Below are 11,154 nucleotides of genomic sequence, written 5' to 3'. Positions count from 1 at the left end.
AATGTAAAAGGATTTGCCTGTTAAATATAGAATGTCAATCTTTGCATATATATGCACTGACAAAAAAACATATTTACAAAACATGAGTTTTGACAACTTGACAAATTCTGCAAATATTTGCAGATCTATATATTTATATATTCATATTTTTCACACATAAAAAAATCCACAATGGCATGGACAATGGGGTAAACAACCATGTAGTTTGCCAAAGTATTGTGTGTTATGTACATGAATTATCATGTTGCTCTATGATGTATCCGTAAAAGATATTAATGCTACTTGTGTAGACACACAACTTGTGTAATGTGTCGTAGTGTGAAATTTGGAGAATACATTACGCAATAAATAAGTTCCAAATGAAATCGCTGTGGCAGGAAAGATGCTGAAAGTTGCTGCACACTGTCTAGAATAAGTGTTTACTGGACTTGTCCATTCAGACATCAACCATACACAGTGCACAGTTTTTTGCTCTTTCTGGAAGATTAAGACTAGCTTACAATCGTCTCCGTGAAGTTAACACGCTGTACACTCTCTGCTCAGACTTAAAGCTGCTGGTCATGTCAAGTCCATATCTGCAATGTAAACTGCACTGTGCACGCTTCATGCAGCCAGGTGAGAATGCAGTAGGCATGATGTTTTGAAGTTGATGCTAACTAGAGACATACCTCGCTCCCAACAATCTAAGTCACCTACATAGACATCGTGGAATATTCTCGGGGCATTGGAGATTGTGGAAATTAGACAGTTCCATTGTGTTGAATAGGGGATTCTCATGAGTCCATCACTGTTTATCTGCCATGGTTTTCCTCTCAACTTCTGCACAGTATTTGTCTGGCACACCAGCATCTCTGTGTATGACAAAAAAAGAAGGAAGCAAGATTATTAGGATTTACTGCTTTTGATCACACAAGAACTTCACAGTTATTGTAAAGCCTATTAGTGGAAATTGTCTCCTCTATCAAAAAAGAAAAGAAAATAATAGCCAAAAGTTTGTTTAATCAATAAATCAATCTGTCCTAACAAGATTTTGAAATCTCATTTGTCTATGATTACAATTTATAACAGGAACATACGCCATGGACAAATTCATATATGTCTATAAACAATGACAAGTTGCATCAATGTAAACCGGGTACCGAGTACCGGGTAGAATTTTTGGACCAAACCATTATATATTCTTTCTGTAATAACACAAGCTTATACAAATAAGAAGAGAACAAAATCTATAAGTGAAAGAGAAATATTGTGTGTGTGTGTGTGTGTGTGTGTGTGTGTGTGTGTGTGTGATGATGTTGTGTGTTTTTTGTAATTTCCCAAGATACCTATAAAACTTACTACAAAGACCCATTTAACAATACGTAAACAGTTGTTAGAAAAAAACAAAAGTCAAAATGAAAAGTGGGTAGGTTAAAGGGACTGTACAGTTCTGGCTGAGGTGAGGATTTAGCTTTTAATGTTTTGCACGATATTTAGAAACCACTCTATGAGAAGTTAAAGAGCATGCAATTCTAAGGGGAATCAAAAGTTTATTTGATGAAAATCGGTTTTGAAATGGCTGAAATATCCAAAAACAAGGTGAAACAAAGAGATCCTAATAAAAGGCGTAGCCTATCGCCTTTTATTATCACATTTTAGGTTATCTCAGACATTTGAAAACCAATTTTCATCAAATAAACATTGCATCCTTCTTAAAATTACATGCTCTTTCATATTTCTTAAGATGTTTCTCATTATCTCACTTAAGAATCCTCGCGTTAACCAGTACTGTACAGTCCCTTTAAGGAAGAAAGAAAGCTAGAGCAAGGGGCGAAAAAAGCATACCTTAATTCGTTGAGTTTCCTCTTCTTGATGGCGTCTAGCTTTGCCCGCCTCTCCCTCGCCTCCTCGTTGATCTTCACGCCTTCCTCGAAGAACGCGTTCCGGTCTGAGACACGCAGCTGCTCCTTCTCGCGGATCTGCTTGCGCACGTCGTCGGCGTGCGAGTGCCTCTGATACTTCTTCTCCTGATCCTCCATACGGTCCCTCTCCATAGCTTCCTGCTGGGCTCTGGTGGTGAAGAAAAAAAAGGGGAAGATTTAAAGGAAAAGTCCACCTCGATATGTATGAGGGTTGCTGAGAGAATGCAGCAATATCAGTAGAACACATCAGTGAGAGTTGGAGGAATTGGACAAACCATTCAAAAGTTATGAATTTTTAAAGTGTCTGCTCTGTCACTGCTGGATGAGAAGACTGCTCTTGCTTGTGATGTAACATGTTTACAACAATATAAAGAAAATATAAAGAAAATTCATCATATTTTCACCTTTCTCACATAATAAAAGAACACAAAACCTGCCTCTTTCAGGAGGCAGGGGAATAATATTACCCTTAATATATGTCAGTAGCAAGTCAAGGGAATGTGCACCTTTTTTTCTAAATATGAAATTTTGTGGAATTCTCTTTATATTTTCTTTATATCATTCTATACATTTGACATCTTACACTGTAGTAGTCTTCTCATCCAGCACTACTGAGACTATGTTCTATCCTTACAATCAGAGACAAGAGCTCTAGTTTATAAAATTCAGACCCCGCTATGAGACAGTCCATTGACACACCTATATCCCATTTGCCAAAGTTGTTACCACTTTTCAGTCTACAACAACAATCCTATCACAGCAGACTCACCTGAGGACGCGCTCAAACTCGGCCCTCTCTCGCTGGGCCTGGACCGCCAGGAAGTGTTCCTTGTTCTGGACCTGGACCTCCCGGGCCTCCTTGAGCATCTGCTCCGTCTCGGCCTTGATGATGGCCTCCTCTTTCTCCTTCTGCCTCCACTCCCGCTCCCGCTGCTCCTGGTTGCGCTTCGCCCGCAGGGCATCCTTCTCCGCCTGGTAATCCTTGGCCCTTTCCTGATTGGAGGAGGGAGGTCAATGCACTTATCATTATTCTGGCTCTCAAGATAAAAATTACCTCAAACACAAATGTCTTCCAGTGAGGAACACAGGCTTTGAGAAAGGGACAAAAAAACTAAAGAGGAAGAATGCTGGACTGAACATGATAACACTCGAGATGCTGCAGATGTCACTGTATAAACAGTCATAAGATGACCTAGGCCCCGTTTCATGAAATTTGTTATCAATAACAAGTTATGACAGTTGTTAAAAGCTACTGAAATCCTAGCATCTGATTGACTGATAGCAAATTTGTCATAGAAATGTGGCAGTTGTTACTGATAAAAAGTTTTGTGAAATGGGGACCTGATCACAGATGATCTACACACACAATGACAGTCTTTGTGATCTTTGAGATGTTAATCTTGTGTCATTGTGTCGACATAATCACCAGCAATCATCCTACATTCACTAAGATTATTAACCCTAAACAATGGACTCTATAACCAACATCACCATCATCTCTACGTCTGTAATAGAAGGCACTCCTGTTTCAACGAACACAGTCATAAATAAATTTCATTACAACAAAGTACAAAATCAGGTCCCTAAATTATCATCATTAGCATGTGTGCTGAAAAATTCCCTTTGGTTATGACAAAATTTCGATATAGTGCAAGAAAACTGCCGTCCCTGAGGACTTCATTAAAGGACACGTCAACGTTCATATATACACATTAATCGAGTGAATGCAGCAATATTAGTAGAACACATCAGTGAAAGTTTGGGTAAAATCGGACAATCGCTTCAAAAGTTATGAATATTTGAATTTTTGCACAGTCACTGCTTGATGACAACACTACTACAGTGTATGATGTCACACGCTAGAACAATACAAGGAAAATATAAAAGAATTTCACAAAATTTTATTTTTGGAAAAAAGTGCACATTTCCTCTCACTGATGTATTCTAATAATATTGCTGCATTCACTCAATCTTCATGTCTATGAAGGTGGCCTTGTCCTTTAAAAATGGGAGTTGCCTGTCCTCAACCATCAATCTTGTCTTCCTCACCTGCATGGCACGGAGCCGGGCAATCTCTTTCTCCTTCTCGATGCGGATCCGCTCCTGCTCCGCCTCGAAGGCCGCCTCCCTCTCTGCCTTCTGCTTCATGTACTCGCTGACCTTGAGGTCAGCGAGCTTCTCCTGCTCCTGCTTCTTCTGCTTCAGCTGCTCAGACTCCACGTTGGCGCGGGAGATCTCCTTCTGGGCCTCCAGCTGGATCAAGCGCTTCTTCTCCAAGTCCTACACAAGATGGAAAGAGTAAGTGACTTGTCTATCAAGTAATTCCAAAATAGTTATAAGAGATACCAAAAAAAAAAAGTGTGCAAAAGGAAGTTTTCAACAAATTCAATCTTTTGTAATGGGGAAGTTATAACACATGCCTTACCTGGCCCAGTAATCAATGCTTAAAGATAATAAAAAGTTTTGGTACCTCAAAAGTGTCCTTGAATTTCCTTGTCTTAGTTTGTGTTTCAGGTTAAAGTACCTTTCATATAACTAACACTGTGAGACTTACTCGCCCCAAAGTGCTCTCATGTCTTAGTAATCATGCAATTAACTGCGACCAGCAGCCCCATACACATAGCGACCAGCAGTCCCATACGCATAGCGTAATCGGGCTTCGCATTGTAGCATTCAGGATCATGACAGATTTAGTATCGCAGGGTAAATGTCAACTTAAAATCCCATAAATTCTTCAATTTGAAGACTTACCAATTAAGTTGAAGTATTGAAAACAGGCTTCGGGCAACGTTTGGTTCTGCCTATAGTCCCTTTCTGTTCGAATTGATGACTGAATGTGACTCGGTTGACAGGACCTTAGGAGAGCTACATACAGTACACTGAATACTACAGCCAGTGCATGCGAACACATCACATGCACACAAATTTCAAATCCATGAACGGATAAGATGTTTGTGTGCGCATGCGCTGGCCATGGTATCCAGTGTATGTACTAGTAGCTCTCCCAAGGTCCTCTCGACCGAGTCACATTCAGTCATCAATTCGAACAGAAAGGGGCTATTGGCAGAACCAAACGTTATTCGAAGCCTGTTTTCAATACTTCAACTTAATTGATAAGTCTTCAAATCGAAGAAATTTTTGTATTTTCAGTTGACATTTACCCGCGATACTAATTCTGTCATGATCCTGAATGCTACAATGCGAAGCCCCATTACGCTATGCGTATGGGGCTGCTGGTCGCAGTTAGCTATGCGTACAATGGGCTGCACGCTGCTGGTCGCAGTCAGTGGTTTCGTACAATATTTATCGACGCTGTACAGCGTTGGCTCTGGTACGAAACCATTATTGCATGAATACTAAGACATGAGAGCACTTTGGGGCGAGTAATTCTCACAGACAACGTACTTTAACCTGAAACACAAACCAAGACAAGGAAATTCAGGGAAGCTTTTGAGGTACCAAAACTTTTTATTATCTTTAACTTCAGCCCTTCAATGTGTAGATGTCACTAAAACAAAATAAGTTTGTATGGTGATGGGTCAGAATACAGCTGATAGTCTCTTCTTGCTTGCTATTATTCTGGAACAGGTGAGATGAAATTGACTAGATTTGTTGGAACTTGATCCTGAAACTCTCCTGAAATGTAAAAGAGTCCACCATACACAGACTTCAATTTAAGAGGCAATGGTTACAGATAAGAGAATGAGCACATAAAAGTGTCTGTCCCAATTCCCCATTCCCCCACCTAGTCCCATCTATACTACTGCAGCTGTCTTACCTTGAGGTCTTCCATCTGCAGTTTCTCGAGGTATTTCAGCATCTGCTGTGCCTCTTGGTCCTTCTTCTCCTGCTCCAGTAACCGCTCCTCCTCCCTCTGTGAGATTTGGTTCAGAATCATGGACTTGCCCCTGTTGAAACATGGCACAAAAGGCAGGAAATACATCATATCATATCATATCATATCATATCATATCATATCATTATTCCTCTATATATGAAGATGTAATGTTCACAAAAAAGGGCTGAAGTGATGAAGGCATTGTCTACAAATAACAATTTCTGTGCCATGATTTTGGACAATGTCCACAATGCTATGGGGTTATACGTGTACTTTACAATTGATTCTCAGAGCATAGGAAGGGTGAAGAAGCCTCTAATGACATGCAAAGCAGAAAACAAATAAAAAATCATAATTCTATTCATATGAAGAACAGTGGACTCTCGTTATAATGAAGTCTTTGGGACCAGCAGTCTTCCTTCATTAAAGCGAAATTTCTTTATAAATGAACAAATAAACAATAGAAAAAAAAAAAAGAGGATCATGTTGCGGCCTGAATTTTTATTTTGTTGTAAACCGGAATTTCGTTATAACCGTGTCTGTTATAACGGGAGTGCACTGTATTGGCAAATGGAGAGAAGGTACAGAAAATTCACGTCGGCACAATAATATTCCACTCAAACTTACTCGTAACGCTCGGCCTTCCTCTGGGCGTCGATCTCTTCCTGCAGCTGCAGCGCCCTCTGTCGTTCAATCTCCATCATGGCATCGAGTCGCTTCTCCTCCTCCGACACCTCATCCTTGACTTGGTGTTTCTCCAAGATCTGGGCGTCGCGGATGGCGTGGCACTTGGCGTTCAGGATCAGCTGTGGTCAAGAAGTAAAACAGGGCACATTTTAAGACAGATGTAAGAGAGTGTAACTGATTGAGTGCAAATGTTGATGTAGTGAGTGAGTAGAAAGTGAGTGACTGTGTAAATGAGTACAGTCAACCTTGCCTGAAGTTGAGTCTTTTCGGACTAAAGAAATAGCTTCGACTTACAGAAAATTAAATTTGTAAGGGATTAAAACCAACAGAATATCAAGAGAAGAGGAGATGAAAACACCAGCTAAGGTGATTATTTGACTTGTGCGAGGTCGACTTAGGCAAGGTTGACTGTATGTGCTTGAATGACTGCATGTGTAAATGAGTAAGTGTACATCAGCGTGTAAGTGAGTATCAGATATGAGACTATTAACAGTGTACAGTGTAAGTGAGTGTGTGAGTCACTGAGTATGTGATTGAATACTAGTAAGTGTGTCTGTAATTAAGTGACATGTGCAATTGAGTGCGTAATTGTGTGTGTGATTAATTGAGTGTGTAAATAAGTGTATGAATGAGTGTGTAATTGAGACACTGAGTGAGTGTGTAATAAACTGTGTAATTGAGGAAGTGTGTAAATGTGTGAGTCTGTAATTGGGTGAGGTCGTGTGTCACTGCTGAGAACATGTGTTACAGAGTATGTGTATACTTGGATGAATGTAAATCGAATAAGTGTCCAATTGAGTGACCATGTGTCAGTAATACAGTGGACTCCCATTATAACGAAGTTCTCGGGACAGGTAGTTTTCTTTCATTACAGTGAAATTGCGTTATAACCAAACAAATAATAAAAAAAAAAAACACAGAACGGATAATGTTGCGGAATGAATTTCTACTTTGTTGCCACCAGAATTTTGTTATAACCATGTTTGTTATAATGGGAGTGCACTGTACAGTATGTCCCCCCAAAAATTACAATCAGATTTTCGCATTGATAACAACCATTATGATTAAACTGTCTAAATATAACACTTTAGCTCTATTTTGCAGAAAACCCCATTCCATTTGGTTAAGCAGTCACAGAGAAATGTAGATTGTTGTAAAGCATGTCATGAGTCCGATTCTTCCAAGTTTAGCACTTCGATGACCTTGTGTGTGAATACAATAAACAGAACTTGGAGGGAAGAGATTCCCGACATCCTCTACAAAATTGCTCATTTCTCTTTGACCGCTGAAGCCAATCAAATGGGGTTTTCTGTAAGATGTGGGCAATGGGTTATAGTTTCATACCATGAATTTGTATTTAGATTGATTCAATATTTTTAAAGATATCATTGCGGAGAGTCCCGTTGTAATTTTTTTGGGGGGACATGGTAGAGTGAATGTGTGAAGGAGCAAGATGTGTGTGTACCTCATTAAGATGCTTGATCTCGTCCTCCTGTTCTTCCTGCTGCTCCCGAGCCTTGGCCAGGAGGTACTCTCCCTGCTGCTTGGCCTCCTCCTCCAGCTCACTCAGCTTCTCGTTCTTCTGTCGCTTCCGGTCCAGCGCCTGCATCTGGAGTTTGATTTCATTGGCTGCATCCTGGGTGGGTCACAGAGGAGAAAATAAAACAATTGTGAGCCTCATAAATAATCATTGATTAACCTTTTGAGGATGGGTGAGATTTGAGATTTTTTGGGTAATTTTGTTACAACACACATTTCCCATAGACATCTGCCCGAGTATACTCGGGACGTGTCCTCAACGGGTTGATAACACCATAAGAATATCAACTGTATACACTATGATACATTTCCTTTGATGTGAAATCATCTATTCAGAACACATATACACACTCACACTCAAACATATTAATATCCCTTGGCTCACATTCTAAAGTCTTACAATTTTCAACCCATCTTAGCATGGCTTTGATATGGAAAACTATTGGCATACAGCGGAACTTTAAAATATGATTTAGGATGAATTATGGTAATCTTCAGTCAAATAATCATTTGTAAAGCCATAATGTTTATGAAAACTAGTTATGTCTGCAAACATTTTACATTCAGCCTCTACCTGCAAAAACTTTACCAGTGTCTTTTGCACCAACATAATAGTGTCAGAAAGATATATGAAGCATTAAAACAGGTTTAGGCCAGGTTGTATACTTAAGCCCACATCTAATCCCAGATCAAATTACATCCAGACGTCTGCATACACAGGCTTGTGGATATCATTTTCTACTTCACTCAGCATGTCATACCAACATCCATAATTTATGGAATTTGCAAGTGAACAAACAAGTCTATCTCTACCATCATTCAATCTTCTCTGCTTTTAACCCACACTCACCATTTGGTTTTGTTTTTCCTCCTGTTTCCTCTTGAGTTCAGCCACTTTGTCCTCATGTGACATGAACCTCGCAGCGTTCATGATTCGTCTGTACTCCTCAAAGGGTAGGACGACGGACTGGCCAGATGGATCTTCCTTTGGAACTCTGCCCATGGAAAATAGATAAAGACAGAAGTATAAACCCCTACTGATTTAGATTGGGAGGGGGGGGGGGTGGGGGCAGAAAGTACACTGTAAACATGCCAAGTAGAAAATTTTACATAAATGTACTTAAGAGAAATAAAACAAATCTCATTACAACATTCTAAAACATTACACTAGGGTGCATCTCACTAACTCTCAATGCTCAATTCAGTTCACTTCCACAAATCTGATAAAACACAATTAAATTTATCAAAGCATAGACACCTACAGGTATAATATGAAAATTGTATGAAATGTTCAGAGGCTTTCAGCAAAATGAAAAATATGAAAAATAAAAATGGATATGTGACATGTGACATATATTCACGTATGATGATGCTCTATGATGTAAAAAAGTTTGATGATAACTGCATATATTTGAGTGAAAACATAGCACATTGTAATCAAAGGATGTGTCCTCTATACAGGAGCTTATTTTCAATTCAATATCTCTTGGTCTCACATTTTCCAAAGTGAGCATTCTCTAGTGCATTGAGATTCATGTGCAGTGCTGTATTTACTGACACAAGGGGCTTAGAAGGAGCACTGAGTACACTACTCACATGAGTTTGCGGATGAGATCTTTTGTGATGACCTGGACCTCTTCCTTGCCCTTCTTCCCTCCAGACCTGGTCCTGGTGGGGGCTGGTTCTATCGTCTCCCTCGCTGCTGTCTGTTTGTTGTTGGCATTCTTGTTCGGCGTGCCAAAGAGAGACTCGTCCACTTGAGATGTTTTGCTGACAGTGTAGTACTGCCTCGTCTTGGCCCGTCGTGAGGCTGAGCTCGTAGATGACTCGCTTATTATGCTGTGTGGCTGTAGACAGAAAAAAAAGGTAGTGTAGTAGATGTCTACAGTGGTAGGTAAATGTACAATAATACACCAAATGGTGGACTGTACTCCAACCGGATATAGTCATACCATCACTCAGCTCACTCAGAGACTAAAACAGTACAAAAAGTTCTAAAGACAAGCAGACTTTTCAACAAGCAGAAGGTCCTATAAATATTTGAGAAACAAAAGTGTAACATTTGTCTAAACTAAAGCAGCACAGGTTAGAGTCTAGGATAGGCCCTATCTAGGCTTTAGAACCTACATTCAGTTTTGGTCAGCTCAGCCTCAGACAATGCCTCAAAAATATAAAGTCACTTTAATTTTGACTAAATTCCCATTGCATGACAACTACAAATACAATATTCAGTCCTCTTCATCCATCCTTTATAATTCAATTAAACAAATTTAACTGCTGAATGGTGAAGACTAAGTATAAATATTCATTAACAGGCACAATGGTTGCAACATCCAAACAACATGACATCAGATTACATGCAAATAATTAAGAAGCTAGAAGAACATAATGTATTTCTATTTCTCAAAAAACAAAAGACAGAGGCCTCGGCAGATTTACTTTTAGAAACGTCCTTTTGAAGGTTACAAATTTATTGACATGGCTCTAGCTAAGTTTACTTTTCAAAAAATTTTGGTGGCCCGAGGCGGCTACCAAATTTGCCCTTTTGGGCATTTGCCATGCCCTTTTGCCCACCGGGCCACCGGTAAGTGTCGAGCCTTGGGTTAGGGATTTTACAGTTACACTAACGTTAGAGTCTTTCTACAGAAAAAAAAAAAAACAGTGATGAAAATTTACACAGAAGAAACCGGAATGCAGAAGTAACACTGACAGTAGTGACATTAGATTACCGGTAGTCATGATGGTAGTGATTGTTACTGTTAGAACCTGTCCTGGGAACGAGTCAGAAAGAAAAAAATGAAGGCCTTCAAAGCTTCTCAATTGACTCTAGGAAAGGCAAACTCTCACACACCACAGTATATACTTTATTTTTTTAGCAGAACGTCAGGCTAGACTAGGGTCTAACTTGTTAGAGCGAGCAATGATATAGAGTCTAGACATTGTCATTGAATTGCGTGCGTTCATTTTCAGCTCCAATTTAGAAACCCCTCTCACCGGTAAAGCAAAACTTACCATCTTGACTTGAACGTGAAGTAGAAGCTTGGCTTCTCAGCTGAATTCAAGATTCGTGGTGCAAAATGAGATTCTATGTCACTGTAGTTTGATTTCACCCCCGATGAGCTCAACTCAACTGAACGTATTTTCTGTATCGTTTCACTGTAGCTGGTTCACTGTTATTTTTCCGTTTGA

At 39.7% G+C, this 11,154-nt stretch overlaps 1 protein-coding gene across 1 annotated transcript; it reads right to left on the bottom strand.

The window, feature by feature from the left end:
• Positions 1-784: 784 nt before the first annotated feature.
• LOC139726226 (cilia- and flagella-associated protein 45-like) lies at positions 785-10,980 on the bottom strand. Its single transcript, XM_071637292.1, has 10 exons — positions 10,960-10,980; positions 9,562-9,812; positions 8,816-8,960; positions 7,892-8,062; positions 6,367-6,545; positions 5,680-5,809; positions 3,951-4,181; positions 2,671-2,894; positions 1,825-2,049; positions 785-851 (listed from the first exon to the last, which is right to left on the bottom strand). Exons 1-10 carry the CDS (start codon positions 10,978-10,980, stop codon positions 785-787), a joined length of 1,644 nt encoding a protein of 547 aa, XP_071493393.1.
• Positions 10,981-11,154: the final 174 nt, after the last annotated feature.

Source organism: Diadema antillarum, unplaced genomic scaffold, assembly GCF_040938485.1.
Source record: "Diadema antillarum isolate AM-2024a unplaced genomic scaffold, OU_Dant_1.0 seq00000081_RagTag, whole genome shotgun sequence".
In the NCBI taxonomy this organism is placed as follows: domain Eukaryota; kingdom Metazoa; phylum Echinodermata; class Echinoidea; order Diadematoida; family Diadematidae; genus Diadema; species Diadema antillarum.
This window is presented reverse-complemented; position numbering and strand designations above follow the sequence as displayed.